The sequence below is a fragment of the Patiria miniata genome, unplaced genomic scaffold (assembly GCF_015706575.1).
Source record: "Patiria miniata isolate m_02_andy unplaced genomic scaffold, ASM1570657v1 HiC_scaffold_18, whole genome shotgun sequence".
Lineage (NCBI taxonomy): Eukaryota > Metazoa > Echinodermata > Asteroidea > Valvatida > Asterinidae > Patiria > Patiria miniata.
In genome coordinates this window covers 4,654,738-4,674,540 of record NW_024037056.1, presented here as the reverse complement: position 1 = coordinate 4,674,540, position 19,803 = coordinate 4,654,738, and the positions used below count along the sequence as shown (strand labels likewise).

The following is a 19,803-nucleotide window of genomic DNA, read 5'->3' as shown; positions in this document are numbered from 1 at the left end:
TTTTTTTTTTAAAGAACAGAAGCATAAATCAATTCAATGTTGGTATTTGCCGTTCACCGATGTATTTTTATGAACACTGTATACCCAGTGTTGTCCCGAGTAATTGTGAGAAACAAATCACTCAGGTGAGATGCTAACCCACGAGCCCTGCTTGCCAGGGTCGGCTGGCTGGTTCGAATCTCATATAGCAGTGGGTACCGCAACCAAACTATAATGTAAATGCTATAATGTGACATCACGAATGTCTGGTCAAGCTAAACATTCACTGTTCTTAAAGGTATGTTATTTTTCCATAGTCTATAACAAGCAGTGTTTTTACTTGTCGTACCTCTGTGATCTGGCTTCAAATTAAACAAAAAAGGCATCCATGCTGGACACTGAAATATGCTGTATAAAGTTCCATGCATTTGTTCAAACTGCTGTGGACCAAGTTTACGACAGGCACACTTTGCATAGGTAATATACCTCCAGTCTGCATTTAGATTAATATACACCATGCAATCTCTTATTAAGTTCAGCGTTTGGCTTTTCACATTATACCAAATTAAAATATTATACAAAATATATCAAACAGTTCAAACAACTCGAGTTGCTCATATGACGTCTCCTTAACTTACTCTCCGCTCACATAACATGTACAAAACACACTGCCCTCCATGTAGCATACACTGTCATTAGTTATCAGTTTTCTAAATTCATCAGGACCGAATATAACATGGTTCTCCTTGTCTTAGCCACAACTGGTGAACTTGAAACAAAATACTATGCAATTTTCAGTTTTACAGCACCTTAAATTAAGACATCAAATTCAACACTGGTCAATGCTAAACACGCGGTCTAAAAGTTAAAAAAACCCAATAACTAGGATCTCTTGCAAAATTAAAACTGACAAGGATTACTCGATATGAAATACCATTTTTACTTAAAATACTTACACATTACCCTATTTATACAGGACAAAGTAGGCATGCCAATGAAAGTAAAATTTTCACAATATTTATGTACCAATTTTACAATGTAATGAAATCTACTTAATAAAAAGTAAAAAAAAGACATTTTGAAAAACACTCACCCTCAGGTTTCCTTTGACTATGGAAAAGAAAATGCGTCGTTAAAAAAAAACTCTTCAAATGATATGCTTTCAACACTGTCTGAATTTCATATGATATATTTGAATGAAACCTCAGATGTCACACTGTACATGATTAGAGAAGATTTGATGAAGTCACATCAGCAACTGAATTATTCATGTATTCCAATACTGTTACACCCTTGCTACACTAATAGGGCTGTCACAACATTGATCACTGCATACAAATTTTAATCTGCGCACTTTGTGTGCAACTTTTGACGGGCGTGGCACGCAGGTGCAGCTGTCGCATGTAAACTTGATCAGCAAGTTTCGAATATTCAAATTTTCGGTCAAACACAGTTTTTAATAATCGAATACTTAATTATTCGAAAAATGGACAGCCCTACACGATAAAGGCACATCATTTGAGTTAAAACTGAAAACAAATAAAAAATAGAGTCAAAAAGTGTATAACAAAAGAAATCATGTACAAATGAACCCAGAAATCATATTACGCAATTAGTACAAATAAAACATCTGAAAATGGTAAATTGCCTGGACGTGACTCCAACAGCTGCAAATGTGATGTCATCAGCTTAATGCTGGAGAAAAGTCCAATCTACTTATAATAAAACCTCAAACAAGAATGGAACATACATGTACAACAGGCGCCAAGACGAAAAGACTTGTGAAGGAGACTAGTGACCAATGGAGATGCTGATAGTCAGGCTTGTGACGGAGACTAGTGGCGTTGGCTTGCTTCCTTGGCTGCCATGATCAGTGGCACCAATGTCTTAAGAGGTTTGGCCATCTTCAAGAAGGGATGCTGGAATCACGAGCAATGACAAAAAGAAAACACCCAAGAAGCCCAAGTTAACATTCAACCAAAACAATTACACAACGTGCCACATTCAAGTTACAGGTGCTTGAACATGTTTTCCATTTTTCCCCCTTTAAGAAAAGGGTCGAAAACTAGTGTAGAATTGAATCTGTCTTTACACAGCTCACAGCAAACAAAAGTTGAAATGGTAAAGAGTAAAAAATCATCTAAAAAACAAATGCACAGTCTTGAGTTTTTTTAAGTTCCCAAAACAATTAACACCAAATTCCAAAAAAAATTGGGCCTGAAAAAAAAAATGTGCTACAAAGCACAATGGATAATGACTGGCTGCAATGCGTGCAGTTTGATCAATTATTGATTATCCCACCAAAGTGAAAAAGAGTAAAAGAAAGAAAATATTGGCTTTACCACTAAGAGTTCACTGCTGCCAACACGCTTATCCACGTCGGTCTCTAGACACTGGGCCAAGAAATCCTTGAAGACCGGCGACAACTTCTCCGGGTTTTGGATTTCTGGTGTTCCATTGGTTGCAATAAGGTACAAGGCCTGCAAGGATGTTTGAAGGTAGAGGAGATCATTTGCAGCTATCCAAAACATAACTGACCAAATTATTGTTAAAAAAGCCTACTTGGTCTAAAAATTATTCTGTGAAATTATTCTTTCTGGCATGCTGTCATTTTGAAGAAAACAATAAAAGAAGATCATTTCCAAAGATGAGTCAAGTGACACATTTGACGAAAAAACAGGAAATTTCCCATCCGGCTCATTATTATTATGACAGCCAAGTTTGTTAACTCCGTAAGTCAGCACATATTTATGCGGCCTACACAATGGGCCGGATGGCATCATTACCAGGTAAATCTTATATAAAATTGTTGGGCCAAGGTGAAACTAAAGCAATTCTCACTCCCAAGCCACTATTTTTGTTCTCAGAATAACAAACTCGCTAACTCACCCTGAGAGGATTCTCATTCAGATACGGCGGCTCTCCTTCTATCATCTCAATAGCCATGATACCCAGGGACCAGATATCGACCTTTGGCCCATACTGCTTACGGGTCACGACCTCTGGGGCCATCCAATATGGCGTGCCCACCATCGTTGTGCGCTTGCTCTGCTCGGGAGTTATTTGGGCACAGAAGCCGAAATCAGCTGTACATTTTCAACAAGACATCAGCATCATTCGTTAGTAACAACCAAGCATGTGGTTTAATTGTCACAAGAGATTATTCTTAAAAGTCAATTACAACAGTGTTTTGATTTTTGGTGGCGTTTAAGATGGAAAAATTTTTTTTTCTACTAGCAATTTTTTCCTCAAAAGGTGCTGAAAACTGTGAGTTCAAAGTGAACTCTGACTGCGTTCCACAGCCAGTTTAGGAGAGACGCTGACTTACTGAGTTTGACACCACCGTCCATTCCCAGAAGAATATTGTCACTCTTGATATCTCTGTGGATGACGTGATTGCGATGAAGGAACTCCAGGGCTTGCAAACACTGGACAAAAGACAAGAAGTAATACCATTAAATTCATTGACACAAAATCTTGGGAATGCATTTCAAAAAGGTCATTGTCTTACTGTCGTGTTTTTCAATACTCTGTGCAAGCAAAAGATTACAACACAAGGCCATTTCTTTTGCAATGCATTCTAGAAACGTTAACATCCGTGCCCCAAACTGCAGTTCTTTTGCAACAGGCCTTGGCAAACCTATCCTTTTTGGGGGGTTGCGTGCTTACATCAAATTCCACTGACAACATTATTTTGTAAGTGGGACAACCATGAAGATGGTCTGGCTTACCTCTCTACACACACTGGCAATCTGACCCTCATCCATACATGTCTCAGTCACAACATCCGTCAAGGAACCGCCGGCCAAAAACTCCATCACGACCTGAAGGAAGATACCACATAAAAAGTAAGATTATCACAAGAATGCATTTGTGACACGACATTTTTTATAGGCAGAACTGAGAATGCTTCAAAAGGAGTTCAAGCCAAACAAAAAATGTGGGTGGACTTTTCACAATCTTTTTGGATTGAGTAAAATTCAAGACGTCTTTATTCTAAAAAATATTGTGCAGAAGTCTGAAACTGAACTTAGATTTCTCTCTCACGTTTCAAGAGAAGCAAATCATTTCAGAAAAGTTGTCAAGAAACTTACAATGTCAAAAAAACAGATGACAAAATATTTAAATCATACAGAAAACATGGAGGTGTCGTTGCTGGCACCCTATGTATTAATTACATGCGTAAAAAACAGTTTAGTTTTTGGTCCAATGCTGAATTTCTTACCCAGAGTTCACCCCCCACCAGATAGCTGTCCAGATAATTGACAATGTTTGGGTTCTTATTCTCTCGCATGACGAGGATCTCATTGATGATCAACTCTTTCTTGGGTTGCTGTTGGAGATTCATCTGCTTGATAGCAACCTGAAACCAAATACACAAAATAAATAAGAACGTCCCTTTCACAGGAATCACTATATTAACTTAACCCTTAGGCTCCGATGAACATGTATTTCAATATGGAAATCTTTTAAATGTAAAAGCATACTTCAGAATTTACAGTTTATTTCACTGTTATTGAACAAACAATGTGATGTTGACTAAAGTAGCCTTGCACAAGAGGGTAACAAAACCAAATATTTACAATACAATTTTTGTCACGATACTGGTTTATTATGCACATCTTGAAATTAAGCTGCAAGAGATTTATTCCCAACTGTGTTGGGTCTGTGAGAATATGTACCTCTTGCCCAGTGCCAACTTCTATCGCTGTGTAGACGACTCCAGACGCTCCCTGACCAATCTTCTCACACTTGGTGTATTTCTTCTTGGGATCACCAACGCTGACAATTTGCCCTGGAAACAGAATCAAATCAGCATTCCTTCATTTTCAGAGAAAGAAAGACGAGATCTGAATGAAGAAGAATGAAGCAGTCCACAGGACCATGCCTTGGACCTGTTTCTAATGACCAACTTTTCAGATGGGCGATCCAGAGCCATTCCAAAGCCGGTTCCTACTTGGCACGAAAGGGAATGCAAATGCGAATTTGTGACGTCACAGCAAATTTTCGCACTGAGATTTCGCAAAAGTTGAGCTCAGTTCAACTCGGGCGAATTTCGCAGTGAATGTTTCATGACGTCAAATTTGTTTCGCATTCGCAATCAAGTGAAGTTTGAACCGGTTTCAACCGATCAGACTCGGTCCTAACTTACTCAGTTTGTCCAAGATCTCGTCATCACTCATCTTCTTCTTCTTCTGTCTTTCTCTCGTTCTCTGGACACTGCCTTCAGCATTGTTGATAGCGGCAGGCGGCGGTGGGGAGACTGGGGTTGGGGCGGGCTCAGCTGGGGGCTCAATCCTGGAGTAATACTGAGGGTGCAAACAGAAATGAAACCAAATGAAATTATCCAATTCTTACAAAAAGTAAACAGGACAGCAAAGCAAGCACAAGCTGTCATCGGATTTCAACAAAGCTTTAACTTCACAAAGGGCACTCTTTTAAGAGCATAGGGGGCGCTCTTCTGATTAAGTCAAAATCATTTTCATGCCGAGTATGCATTTGTAGAAGGCTAGTTGTGATGTTTGTGTTACTGTTGGAGGTATCTATTATATTGGGTTGGGGTTTTTTTGCAATTAGAATCCATAACGTCACATTAGTGTTGTTGTTGATTTTGGTGGTTTTTTTAAAATGAAATTGGAATCTTCTTGGTCGTGGTATTCTTAACTTTTCATCAAGGCCGTGATTTTCTCTGTTTAATCAAATTCCTTAGAAATGTTTACTTCAACAAACAGGCACAGCCACCTTAAAAGGCAGAAACCAAGACTGAAAATACAGGCTGAGTGTACCTTAGACTTGGTGTGTTCAGGCCGAGGTGCGATGGCTGGTGCTGGCCCATTATCATCATCCTCATCTTCCTCAACGTCGACAGACTTTTGGCCGTGCTTCTGTTAAAAAAAATGAGGTCCAAAACATCACAAACTACACATGCCTAACCCTAACTTCCGATGAAATTTTGGTCAGACTCCTTTCTGAATACTCCAAAATTCACAAGTGTGCAGGAAGCCAAAGGCAACATGTACTTAAACTTTCAAGAGACACAATGTCCTATGTAAAGTAATAGCGGCTGGGCTGTGCATTCCTCCAATCTGCAAAATTCTTCCGATATCCAGGGGATACTTGAGGTATCTGGAAGGGCCAGGGTTATAAAGCCAAACTCAAAAACTATTCCATTTCAATTGTTTAAATTGACAGTTACTTCACATCAGCCGATCTGCTGCTGTAAGATAATGAGAGAGGGCGGTATACTTACTGCGTTGAGTGACGTTTGTTCAAATGTGTCCTCCAGAGATCCTTTGTTATTGCCTAAGCCAAACATCAAAAACAAATTAGTAAACAAACAAATCGTTCAGAAAATGCTTCTGTGAATCCATTTCATAATTCATGTTCTCTACCAAAAATACAATTTCAAAATCAAAAGTAAATCTCAAAGATTAGTTTCTTTAATGAAATGATTTCAGAAAATCGTGTGTGAAATTCCAAAGTTTCCATGTACGAACTTACTGCTCAGGATGACTTTCTGTTGAGTCATAAACTTCTCGTTTCGGTTGGCGTTGCTGTCGTCGTAGAATTTGAGAGCATCCAAGACGGCCTGTGGGTTCTTCTTCTGCTCTGTCTTAGTGATCTGAGATGACATCAACAGCTTGGCCCAATGCTCTGGCATACCCTGTTTGAGATCAAGATACAAACACACCATCTTAAAATCTATTTGGATTCTTACATCAATACAAGCCAACATTATGTTGTCAAGGATACCAGAGCAACGCTGGGTGTATAGTGTAGATGTGGTCCAATGGTTACGGTGTTCGACTCATGTACCATTGTTCATGGGTTCGAACCCCGACGGGGAACGTTGTGCTTGTAGTCTTGGGCAAGACACTTTACTACAATTGCCTCTCTCCAACCAGGAGTATAAACGGCTGTAGACCTGTGAAGGTAGAAACCATAACGCGCTGATCTCGAGCTGCTGCAAAAACTGGTCTAATGGCCTGATGATCATTATTATTATTTTGTATTTGCCTAAAAGGCAGTCCTTAAAATTACAATTTCTTTGATTCTATATGAACTTGTACAGGTAAAATAAACACCTTTATGGTAAAACCTAAGGAATTCCAGATTTCAAAAGGGATTCTTGAAAACTCCTAAAATAGGGGGAAAATCTTAACAAAAAAAAATCTTGAAATCAGGAAAAATCTTAACAAGTCTCACCCCTGTTAGAGATTAAATGAAGGCATACATTTCTACGTGTGCAACATGTGTACAAGTTAAAATTTGAACAAATTGGCTCCTTTTTTTAAAAAATCTCACCGTGAATTCTCCAGTGATGCTATCGAAGCCAACGTGCACAGTGTGCTCAAAGCTGGTAGGGTAGCTGATCTCCGGCCGCTGCTTGGAACCTGACAGAAAAAGAAGCAGATAATTCAAGCTTTGTTTAGCCATTTTTTAAGTTCAGAAACAAAGCTAAATAGATAACAAGTTGCCCTTGTTGGAAATCAGCTTCAAAATTGATATTCCTAAATCCAAACACTGATCATCATGGAGTCCAACCCTTGAGGTAGGGCACAGACGGACTATAAACAGATGGATTCATGGATTCATGCATGCATAAGGCCCAATTAAAAAAAAAACCCTAGGAGGAAAATAGGAGGAAGAGGTTTTTTTTTTTTTTTAAGATGGGCACCATTTTTAAATTTCCTGAAACCGTTGGTGTTTCCACTGTTCAAAGACACTTTTAAAATGAAAGACAAGTTGAACAAGAGAACGGAACATATTTACAGTGTCATTTAGAGTTGTATTGGTCTACAATGAACAGTTTTAGATGCATTTGCTTTAACTGTGGACTTTTTCAGTGTTTTTTTACTGCATTTTTCAAAAATAAAAATAATAAAAAAATCCAGGTGGCCTCCAAAAAGGAGGACGAAAAACATGTTTTTTTTTACTTCGCCGAAGCAACAGTTAATTTTCTATAGTGAATCAATTAACAGAATCGCCAAAACCATTTCATCTAAGACATTTGCATATGCCTGATGTTCAATGCTGTCAGATTTAGCAGGTTATGGAGATTTTTTTAATGAAATAACCATTTTACACCTTTCAAAAGACCTATCAAATGCCCTTTATCATGAAATTATTATTAGACTTTAGTAATAATTAGCGCTTCATGCTATATAATGTGTGTGCTTAAACCTAACTACGCTAACAAAAAGAACAGGAAGAAAATTTTTCTTTTTTTTAAGTATGGTGCGTTTACAGGTAGTTATGAACGTAAGTTGTGTGTACATGAATTAGAAAATGTAATAATACATTCGTAATTCATCGTGCGTGAGCTGTTCATGTACAAACAGTTTCCCTTACACACACCACTAACATATTATTTGACACCACATGTGAACTGTTGAACCCCCACGCGGCATTTACAGGAAATTCAAAGCAGATACAAAGGGGGAATTCACGAGTGCAACAAATACAAACAACAACTTTACAGAGTTTTTCCATTTTCAAAAACCCATGCAACAGGAAAAGCTTTGCTTTGGAGTTCCCCTTCACTCACTAGAAACTCCGCTGCATACGACCTTGTTAAATAACCCTTTCCAAATCAGCGCAGTGACTGTCATCAGTAATAAAGCCTGTTTCTTGTTGATCCCCAGTCCCTCCCCCCTCCCCCCAGTAGACGTAGAGGACACTGGAGAACACACCGAAACTTCCTTGTCATTTCCTGTTCCGTCTACTCCAGTCGTTGCAGAGGCCGGTTTAACCGTTCTAGACAGCTGACTAAACGCAAACGTAATCGTTGATAAATTGCTATGCGTACATTCTGGGGAAGATGCCTGCACACAAGCAATTACTTTTCACTCAAGATTCTTAAAGCATACGAGCATGGGTTTTTTAGAAATCAAATTTTTGGGGGAAACAATCTCCTGAAATATATGTAACTGTTCGTGTTTGAAGCTTGAAAAAATGCATAAATAATGGTTCTGTTTTCATTCTTAAGTTCACCTGGACTGAATGTACATTTTTCAGTCCACATAAAATAGGAACTCTTTGCAAAATAGTTTTGTTATTGATGCCTTTTATATCATTACTGATGACATGAAATGAATGTGAAAAAAAATATTCCAACCAATTCAGTCATTTTTGACTGCAGCAAGCAAATACTATAAATAATCTCACCCAAAAACACAACTTATTGAAAAGTTGAACAAAGAAATTAACTGGAGCGGAGCTTGAACCAAAAAACACAATTCCTTTAAAAAAAATTACACAATTCATTTCTTCCTACCAATACATTATAGTCAGAATACACTCAGAAAAGCATCCACAAAATAACTGGAATTTCCCTATTTCAATGGACAATTTTGAAAACTACTTCCTGGATTGAAAATTCTTTGAAGTTGACCATTGACGTCAGGGTGATATAAATCAAATCAAATTTGATTTATCTTAAAATTGTTTGTTTACATGCACTTTCAACAGAAACAAAGGTAGTTCATATGTACGGGATATGTGTGTTGGCACAAGGAAATTCCTGTTGCGACTAGAAACTTTCATTTTTGACAGGAACATGTGTTTTACATGAATATTCATGTAAAACACATGTGCATGTCACTGGATGGTAACGACACCCTAACAAATATGGAACTCAACTTTGTTGGCATTCAGAGAATATTACAAAGTATCTTACAAAAGCCAGTCTCTCTGACAAAGTTCAAGAAGGAAAGTGATATAATTACTGATGCTGCTTAAATGTGATTGGTTTGTGATATAGGCCTACTTGTGACTGGCTTGTGATTGGCTTGTGATTGGCTTGTGATTGACTTGTAATTTGATTTGTCATTGACTTGTGCTCGACTAGTGATTGACTTGAGACATACTTGTGATTGGCTTGTGATTGACTTGTGAACAACTAGTGATTGAATTGTAAATAGCTTGTGATTGGCTTGTGATTGGCTTGTGATTGACTTGTAATCCACTTGTGTTCCACTTATGATCAACTTGTGACTTAAATTGTCATAAACTTGTGATCAACTTATTATTGAAGTTACTACTCTGTTCTTATACTGACATCACACACAATCATGTTTGCATTGTACAGGCATCACAGAACACATGCATCTTACTTTTATCTTCATTTTTGCCTTGCCATGGCATCTTGATTTTCCTCTTCTTCTTCTCATCATCTGTGGGTGTGCTGGGGAGGGGCTTGGATCCTGGGCTAGACGCGTCAGATTTCAACGTGCCTCCAGTGCTGGTGTAGCGCACCGGTGGTGCGGGAGGGCTTTCCTCCATGTTGTCACTCATTAATGATCAGATTTACCTGCAGACACAGAACAAAAATGTCAAAAATGGCATAAAGTGGCGTATTTAGCTTTTACCATGGAAGATACAAGTGTATGTATAAGTTGGTAATAAAAAAACTGCACACGTCTACAGACAACGTATTTATTAGTTTACATGTATGCCATAATGTAAACTGTATCACCACTGATGAAAGTGAATCGAAAGATAAACAAAGCTTGCAGCTCTTTACAACTCAAACAATTTACAATAGTGAGGCGAATTTGGAAAGCTGTTGAAATTCCCACACATTTAGAAAATACATCTTGTCTGCATCTTAAATATATTTTAAACTTCGTGAGATGGAAAACAAGATCTGGAAACTATGACCTTGACCTTTGGCCAAATGCAATATACAATTTAGGCAAACGTTTCAAGAGAAGACCGTTTGTAGATTTTCATTTGCGCCTGCCATGCTGGCTGTAGTATGGATACAGTATTTCAGAACATAAACAATTATTTAACACCCAACAGTTTCATAATGCATGCAATGCATGCGTATTGGAAACTGCGTAGTGTGTTCACAGGATGAGCATATTAACATGTGTGGGTGATTCATGACTAGGTCTTGTTGCGATGATGTCACAGTGGAGCTGAGATACATGTACATGGCCTTGGTTGACAGAACCACTCCACATGCTGATATGCTTTGAGTCAATCGGCACTGCAAATGTACAATTTTGAACACACATGCCAGTGTGTATCCTTACATGTACAATAAGACAGTTCATCAATGAGTCAAATAGAATGCCTTAAAATTGCAATTTGTATGTTTGTTGAAATAAAAATACTACTTTCTTCCGATTGTGGTTATCTGCAACCCTCTAAAAAAAAGGCTTTCATTTTGCACATAAATAACCCGCTCTATGAGTACGGAATTCTTGTCTGGCAGCCAATAATTCCAATTTTGTGAAGAAATAATTCAATAACTAAACATTGGTGGATTTTTTCGTTTGATGTCTCACTCAAAAGTGATAACTTTTATGGGCTTATAGTTAGGAAAATAGCAATTGAAAAAAAAATCTACTTTTTGATGTGAGACTCAAAAATAGCATGCATTTATAACACATTTTAAAACATTTTTTTAGGACTTTCTGCGGTAAATATTCAATTATAAATTTACCACCTTGTTATTTGGTTTCATTAACAGTACAAATCTTTTCATAAGATGGAATGGTTTTGCCCTTCACCGATTCATCATAAACACTGTAAAGTCAGTGTTGTCCCGAGTGATTGTGAGAAAAAAATCACTCAGGTGGGACTCGAACCATGACCTCCTGCTTACTAGTGCAGACATCTTACCACTCAACCACCAAGCTTGCTGGAGTCTGGCTGGCTGGTTCGAATCAGATATAGCAGCGGGTTCCGCAACAAAACTATTCTTGTTTAATTTTTAGAAATGTGCATTGAAAAGGAAATCCTGACTAGGAAATGAAATGTGTCTTGTCATCTACATGTGTAACTCTAGCAAAGGTTGTGGGCTGTATCTAGCGGAAAACTGGCACCAATGCTGATCACGAATTCGACATGTAGCACTGGGGTCACAACTATGGCCTCTATTTTAAATGGTCCTTTTCCCCCATTATCCAAACCCAGTTGAGATAAACTCACCTAATAACATGCAGCAGTCATTCACGAAGCAAATGATCGACTTGAAACAGAACAACACTGGCTAAAATATGACAGATATTCATGATTTCGGTGGCTTTTCAGATAGAACCATCACAGCTGGAAAAAATATGGTTGTGACCCCAGTGCTATGCTATGTCAAATTCCTGATGAGCGTTTGCGCTGGGGTTTCCCAAGCTACGTTTTATCATGGCATGGCTTAAGGAAGTCCAATGCGTAAGGCCAAAAAAAAAGTCTCCGGTTTATGGTATGGAGCTTTGCCCCAAAAGTGGTGCGGCGACGTGGCTTTTTAATTTTTAAAAAAATTTTTTTTTCAAATGCGGCTGATGACTGCAAATGGTGCTCGAATAAATTTAGTGCAAAATGGGAGTCCAGAGAGGCCACATAAAGCTTATACTCGATCGTAACCCCATCTAAAAACACGTTAAAATTGTGCAGCAGCAGTATTCCAGTCAAGCCAGTAAGTTTAGCAGTTTTTACATGTACTACCGGTATGAGGTGGGATACATCATGGATACATCATGTAGCTATTTAGCAGTCCTTCTGATTTGAAAATCACAGGTGTGTGGAAAACGCACACCTGGATTTTTCTAGGCGTGCGATTGTGTGGTCCAAGCTGGGACTGAACAATCTGGTATTGTTTTTCAAAATATTCATCTTGGTTTACAATAAAGCCATATTCTCTTCACCGACGTACTTTATTTTTCAAAAATAATGAAGTATAATTATGCCGTAAATGTATGCCGAGGTGTGCGGTACTGAGGGATTCAGGCGTGAGATTATTTGGACTTCTCAGGAAGCATTTAGGCGTGTGATGGCGTGGGGGTGCGATCGCACGCGCACGCCTCAAAACAGAAGGACTGATTTAGCCCATTTTTCACATGATTAACACAGCTATCAAGGGCAAAAATGTTGCAACCTGATGCCACTTTTTTCTTCATATTCTCAATGAAGGTACTGGCATGACTCGGTAACTACTCAACCATGTCAACTGCTCAAAGTCAAACATGTCAAATTAACTTAATGAATTTGAAGCAAGTATATAACTAGCGTTTGGAAACACCACTTGATTGCACTACTTGCAGAGTAGGGCAAAAAGTGCACAAATTACTAGACTCCATCTTGAACAAAATGCACTTGCAATTGCATTCCAAAAGGCAATATAGCGCATGCCGGTAAAGGCCTAGTAGGTGCGGAAAACTTCCGACTTCCAACTAACAGTGCACTGATTTTTGCAAACATATCACTGAATTAGGATTTTTAACTTTATGGAAATCAATTTCACATTTCACCAACTCCAAGAAAAACCATTTCCATTTTGTGTTGAAACAGAAAATATCACAAATGAAACTTACCTTCACTGAACAGAGTCCGTAAATCCAGTAATTGTATGCAATGAATGCATGCAAAATATCCGGAAGTACACGAAATAAAATCAGCATTCGGCACAATCAAAATGCATGCACGCATACTTGCACACATGTAGGCATTGGCTTTGACTGGTACGCAGCTAAAATAGCGTCTTCCTACCGTTAGCGGTGCGGATACCAGTAAAGGAAACAATTCCAAACCCCGCCCCCTCCCCCCTTTAAACCCCAAGTCTGTTTTTCTCCCCCATGGTTTGAAAATATATTATTTGGAGATATTTCTTGGAATCAACGTATTTTGCACCTCCAAATATAAAATTCAGGCAATACGAAAATTGTCCGGTATTTTTCCATTTATTTTGTGCGGATCGAGAGAACCATAAAATATCTGATAATGTGATAGAGGGCGCCCTTTGACTTTACCGGTTACTTGTACTATACATACCTTATATGGAATTCCAATTTGACGCTCAATCATCAAAATCGATCATCAAATTAAGGTAGCATTCAGACGATCAGCCCCCCCCCCCCCCAAACAGGAAAATAAACAAACAAGAAAAAAATGAAAATAAAAAAAGAAGCAGAATGGATATTTTCAGCCTTCAATATTTATTTTATTGAATCGGCATTTGCAACATATTTCAACTTTTTGCATTTTCCTTTTTTTGGCAGGGGGGGGGGGGGAATTGACAACTTTGTCCCCCTCCCCCAACACAAGTACATCATATTCACCTGCATTTAATAAACAGCTGGAATGTCGTGAAAAAAATTAATTGTTGGAATGTCGTGCAAAGAACAACAACCAGAATACTAACTGATGAAAACTGTTAAATGCAAAAGACTTTCAGGAATACTAACGTGAATGTACAATAAATAGGCCTAAAGCTTTTCCGCTCATACCCACCACCCAAACAGGGTGCTGGGAAGGGCTAATCTCTTTCACAAAATGTTGTGAAGGAAGCATGGGCATTGCAAAGCACTGTGGGTAGCTTGCTACCTTAATGCCTTCAGCGCAATACAATCAATACATTCAGCGCATACGTGTCATCCGCACATGGAAGCGTCGACCCTTGTTATTGTTCAAACAAATTCTATCTAATGAGGGCTCGAAGAAATTACGTCATGCATCCTGAAGAAATTAGCCCTTCTCTGTTTGGGTGGTAGGTACGAGCAAATAAAGCTTTCAGAACAGCTGCAAAGTTTAACAAACACTTGAAATATACACAAACAATTTAAACTCTTTAAAAGTAAAACCTTTGAAAAAGAAAGTGATAAATAAAAGTTATATTTATTGACATTTCGATTATTGCACATTAATATAATTTTCCTTTCAAATGAATAAAATCTCATTTTAAGACTCTAAAAAACTAATGTAATGAGTTATTATCTAAGTTGGCACAGCAAAGAAGGAAATAGAAATGTATCTTTTTCTTTTCAGTTGTCCTTTCAGAATTCCTTTGGCAAATATATCACAACAATTAAAAACATATGTACATGTAAAAATTCAACAAACTAGTGTAGCTGCCTCTCTATATGCGTGTTTTTGGTTCATTTTGTATCAGTTGTATAGTTAGCCCTGGTCAAGGCGATAATGATAGAGCTTGAAGATTATGGTCAATCGCCAACAAAGTGGTAGCCACGCTCTATGCAATCACTATCACACATAATGTACGAAGCGCGAACAGCGACCTCATGCAGCTATGCTACGACATGCAAATCAGGTGGTGCTGAACGAACGGCTTGGAACACCCGTGAGCCATGGCCTATCTTTTTTGGGTCTTTTTTGTTATTTTGTCGCTGGATTTATATCGAGTTTTATTTGGTCTGTGAACTCCAAACTTGTTTGAGAATGTAGCCACACTATCCAGCTCTCTGTCCTTGTAAAATAGGAGCCTGCACGACCAAGAACTCAATAATTATCTCATCTTTAGCTGCATACGGGGTCATCACTGGAAAAATCCAGCGACAAAATAAAGAAAAACATCACTCAAGGCTCATGGATGTTCCAAGGCGTTTGCTCAGCACCACCTGATTTGCATATCATAGCTTAGCCACATGAGGTCACTCTTGGTCCTTTGTGCAGTACATGTGATTGCATAACGCATGGCTACAGACCATCGATCATTGGTCTCTATCATTGAATGCCTTGATCAAGGTTATTGCAATAGTTTGGCCTCTGGTTTAAATAGGCCTGAATACGCATTAATAGGCACAGAATCTGCTAAACTTGTGCAGCATATGGAAAAGCAATATTAAAAGTCTTATTATTAGACTATTAATATTGCTTTTCCATATGCTGCACAATTATATGCTGCCATATTAGTAATAGACAATTACAGCTTTTGGTCTGCGATATTTGTTTGTAATGCACGACACGCAGTGTGACGTCATTACTGGCACCTTGGCTGGTACCCATTAAGCATTGGTGTCCAGGTTGTCTGCAATCTCAGCCATACCACTTCCACGTAGCGCTTCCTTCAAGACTGACAAGGTAGCCTGGTCATCCCCCCTCTGTTTCCATAACGATAGTATCTGCTGCACCTGTCAAATAATAGTCAATCAATTAAATTTAGTCGGAATTCTCAACAGGTGTAATGCACCTGTTGTAGGGCTGTGACTACATGTAACATTGAAAACGTTCAGACATAACTTGTTGCTTTTGAGTAAAAAGGTAAATACTCATATATGTAGAAGATCCTGGGAATGCTTCCACACGTTTCAATTGATCACTTGATGATACCCAATGAAACTGGCAGTATAATGGGATCAAAAATAGCAGTCAGTCAATGACTCGGGGAGTCAGTCCGTCAGTCCGTCAGTGACTCGGGGAGTCAGTCAGGCAGTCAGTCAGAGGACAGTCGGCTTGCCCTCAGGCCCAGCAAAAAAATGTTAAAAAATTTTAAAAAAATAAGTATGCCTCACAGAATATGTTACCAACCTGTTCCTTCTCATCCCCAGGTAACTCTTCTTTTACCAGACTGATATCATCCTGTGTGAAGCCTAGCTTGTTAGCTAGCAGCACCCAGTCTTTACGACTGGCCATCCTTGACACCTTCAGCATGTGCTTAGTGCTTGGAGCTTCCTTGGAGTCTTTCTTGACAGGATTACTACTAGAAGCCTGTCAAACAATCAGTTGACAAAATCATGCAATATGACCTGAGTGTGCATACGTTTCCTGATTTCGTTTATAAGTGTTGTAGTTGAGTTCATCACAAGTTCATTGCAAGCTCAAAATAAATCTTACATAAGTCTAGTTAAAATTAACAGACCATGGAAAACAACAAAGGAATCCTTTTGTTACAGTACATGTGAATAGCGTACAACTTGACTGAAACTGTAGGACTTGTGAGGACTTGCGATGAACTCCAGTACACAACTGTCATTCACTTGACAAATGTCACTGGGATCAAGTTCAAAGGTTTTCAGAATATGCTGGTTTTAAAACCTGTTGCCTGGCAAGATATTGCTCAAAGGTCTTTTGCACCATATGAAGCAAATAGAATCTACAGCTTTGCCGGTACCAATGCCCCCCCCCCCCCCCCCAGTTTACAAAAATGCCATGGACCACATCACAGCAGACTACCGTATAGTTATGTCACTAGTTGACAAGTTGTCCCATGACCTTTGACCTAACTGACCTGTTCTTGAGACTCATTAGGGGAACACTTGAAATCCATGATGGTCTGTAGTGTATCGTTAGGTAGCTGCCGGGCCCACTTGACAAACTGCTGCTCGTTGATGGAATGCGTCGCCATATCTCCGACTTGATGCATGAACACCTTGGCTGACCTTTCAATCACTTCCTGAAGACAAAAAATGACAATTTCATTCAGTGAGTCCGTTCAAAACTTTGCATGCGGCTGGACCTGAAAAAGTAGGAATACTTGAAAGCCTGTTCAAATTAAACTTCAAATCACTTGAATCAATGAGTTCACTTACCTGACTTTCATCGCAGTAAATCTCACTCAGGATTTCCATCACTACAATGATGTCAAGAGGATGTCCTTTGTTCAAACACTGAAACGCAGCTGTAAATATCAAGAATGAAAACAAGACATTCATTTACAAAATTCCTAAACAGGCAGCCATGTGAATATCTTAGTACAAAAATGGTTTGTTTATTGGTTGCGTTACAGTTTTGTGGATCTTGGATGTGGAAGATAGGGTTTATATCCAGTAATGGCAATTTTCTTTCCTAAATGCACATAATATATAGCGCACATCAAGATCGTAAAATCAGGTGTAATTTTTTCTTTTCTTTTTCTTGGTTATAGCCTATGCTGTGCTCTATCTGATTTAGCAAGAACATGTTTTCAACGTGTACATGTACTTTCATTTTTGTCAGTGTGCATTGCTGAAATATTCTGGCAACTTTTCTTAATTGATGACATCTCATTGTGCATTCCACTCACGGTGCCTGTCACTCCACTCCTGTACCATCAGCATTTTGTTAGAGCCTCTGTTATTTTCAAATTTAGCAACTGGGCAAATTTAGCTTCTTTTCGCTCACCTCTAACTTTGGTCTCGATTGAGGCATCCGCCAGCCAGCGTGACATGTTGCAAAACGTCTGGAATGTTAAGACGCTGTCTTTGGATCTTGGCATCATTTCCACAATCTTCGGATTTCAATCAAGAAAAGGACATTTCAAGGAAAGGATATTTCAAGAAAAGGCTTTTTCAATTCAACTGAACTTGAGGCCTAACTAAAGTCCTTAAAAGACCATATTTTTTGTAAATACATGAGGGAGCTGTAACAATTTCATTTGGGTTTACAGACAGACATGAATTTAAGGCGACAATGACGAAAGTGAACGCAAGGAGTATGTATGTACCTTTGTTGCCGTGGTATTGGCTTTGCAAGCTTTCATCAATGCATCGCCGCTAAGTTCTCCGTCTTCATTGCATCCTAGCTGTTTATACTGCTCCCACATAAGCGCTATCTCATGTTTGGAGACTGTCAATATAAAGATAAGCATAAAGCAGTTATGCATGCGTGGTCCTTTCCTCAGCTTTCATCTTTTGTTGTCAAGGCATAATTGGGTTTTCAGTCACAGGTTTGGCTGGTGAACTACAGTGCCATACATCATCATCTTTGCATTACCCGAAATACATAATATTACAAAAATCTGGGTAATGTTTACAAATCTGAACTATTTGAAGGAGGGGGGGGGGGGGGGGGGGGGAAAGCTTACCATTGCAAGCCACTGCATGTTGACTAAGCCAGTCACCTTTCAGTGGATGTGTTAAATCGGCTACAATTCCACCGTCATCACTTCCGTTGGTTGATGACACTACTGCCCCCATATTGGCTGCTGTGGAAAACAGTTTGTGCAAAACAGCAATAAATTTACATACCTGTAGGCTGTACAATGGCAACAAAGTGTCTCACGGCAATGTGCACCATCTTGTTCACAGGGCAAAAAGAACACACGTTGCTAGACGCGGCGGGCGCATTTTGGAATGACCGCAAGTTGGAAGCCGAAGGCGAAGCGCCAAAGTTTTCCATTGACAATGCGTAAACGTACGTACACACAGCAACGCTCTAAAATGGCCCCGTCAGCAAGATTGCGCATATCCGTGGGGGAAGGAGAGCTAGGCCTAGCTCCAATGTGTGGAAATGATCAGTGATGTTGTGGTCGGATGACGTCACTCTCCCGATTAGCTCCATAAATGTGGCCTATTTACTGGACTGCCTCCGTAAACATAGGCCACACATCCACATGTACAAAAACGTGTCGACTTTGCCAAATTTTGATTTTCACATTTAGGCTTACTTTGTAGGTTTTTTTTGCTTTAGAAGCATTCTCACCCTCTATATAGGCTAATCAGAAAGTGCTGCCTTTTTCAGATGTCAAATTTTTGTGAAATTTCATGTTGAAATTTTGATACGCAAACGTGTGCAAATGTATCTGGAAATTTCACGAAAAATGGACATCTGAAAAAGGCAGCACTTTCTGATTAGCCTATATAGAGGGTGAGAATGCTTCTAAAGCAAAAAAAAACCTACAAAGTAAGCCTAAATGTGAAAATCAAAATTTGGCAAAGTCGACACGTTTTTGTACATGTGGATGTGTGGCCTATGTTTACGGAGGCAGTCCAGTAAATAGGCCACATTTATGATGATCTGATGTTTTGCAATTTCGGCATGCAATTGAATTTTTGCAACACTTTGGAATGGACATGCCATGGTGTTATTAAAGTTAGCCAAATTGAGGTTAAAGTGCAGTCATTAAAATTTCAGAGTGAACTACATGGGAGGGGCTCCATTATAATATTAGTAAATTAAATCTAGTACAAAGTAGAAAGGTTCATATTTGCCTAAATAATCTTACGGCACTCAGCATAGCAGACTCCGATCAGCGCTCATATGAATCTGCACACCATCTGACAAATGGTGGCGCTGTTCAATGCTAACAGTCAGAGCCGGCCACGCCACCCGTGCTATCGCTCGATCGTACCCCCCCCCCTTCCCCTCCCCGGGTGGGCGGATGCCGAG

The 19,803-nt window shown here is 39.1% G+C and overlaps 2 protein-coding genes across 6 annotated transcripts; both read right to left on the bottom strand.

Moving 5' to 3' along the window:
* On the bottom strand, positions 1-13,452 carry LOC119724343 (serine/threonine-protein kinase PAK 3-like). 2 transcript variants are annotated; one of them, XM_038195352.1, is made up of 15 exons: positions 13,296-13,452; positions 11,789-11,792; positions 10,095-10,297; positions 7,285-7,373; positions 6,481-6,643; positions 6,230-6,282; positions 5,766-5,864; positions 5,132-5,288; positions 4,662-4,774; positions 4,205-4,342; positions 3,711-3,803; positions 3,308-3,407; positions 2,869-3,065; positions 2,322-2,459; positions 1-1,898 (listed from the first exon to the last, which is right to left on the bottom strand). In XM_038195352.1, exons 3-15 carry the CDS (start codon positions 10,273-10,275, stop codon positions 1,815-1,817), a joined length of 1,605 nt encoding a protein of 534 aa, XP_038051280.1. In that variant the 5' UTR covers positions 10,276-10,297; positions 11,789-11,792; positions 13,296-13,452; the 3' UTR covers positions 1-1,814. The 2 variants fall into 2 exon arrangements, with proteins under 2 accessions (XP_038051280.1, XP_038051279.1); XM_038195351.1 differs by lacking the exon at positions 11,789-11,792 and having other exon boundaries at positions 10,095-10,291; positions 13,296-13,451.
* Positions 13,453-15,414: 1,962 nt separating this feature from the next.
* Positions 15,415-19,669, bottom strand: LOC119724340. Of its 4 annotated transcripts, none has more exons than XM_038195347.1 (8): positions 19,640-19,669; positions 18,500-18,619; positions 18,140-18,261; positions 17,818-17,923; positions 17,247-17,335; positions 16,946-17,110; positions 16,246-16,425; positions 15,723-15,848 (listed from the first exon to the last, which is right to left on the bottom strand). In XM_038195347.1, the coding sequence occupies exons 2-8, from the start codon at positions 18,609-18,611 to the stop codon at positions 15,723-15,725; spliced, it is 900 nt and encodes a 299-aa protein (XP_038051275.1). In that variant the 5' UTR covers positions 18,612-18,619; positions 19,640-19,669. The 4 variants fall into 4 exon arrangements, with proteins under 4 accessions (XP_038051278.1, XP_038051275.1, XP_038051277.1 ...); XM_038195349.1 differs by having other exon boundaries at positions 18,500-18,616; positions 19,640-19,658; XM_038195348.1 differs by having other exon boundaries at positions 19,626-19,642.
* Between the last annotated feature and the right edge of the window lie 134 nt (positions 19,670-19,803).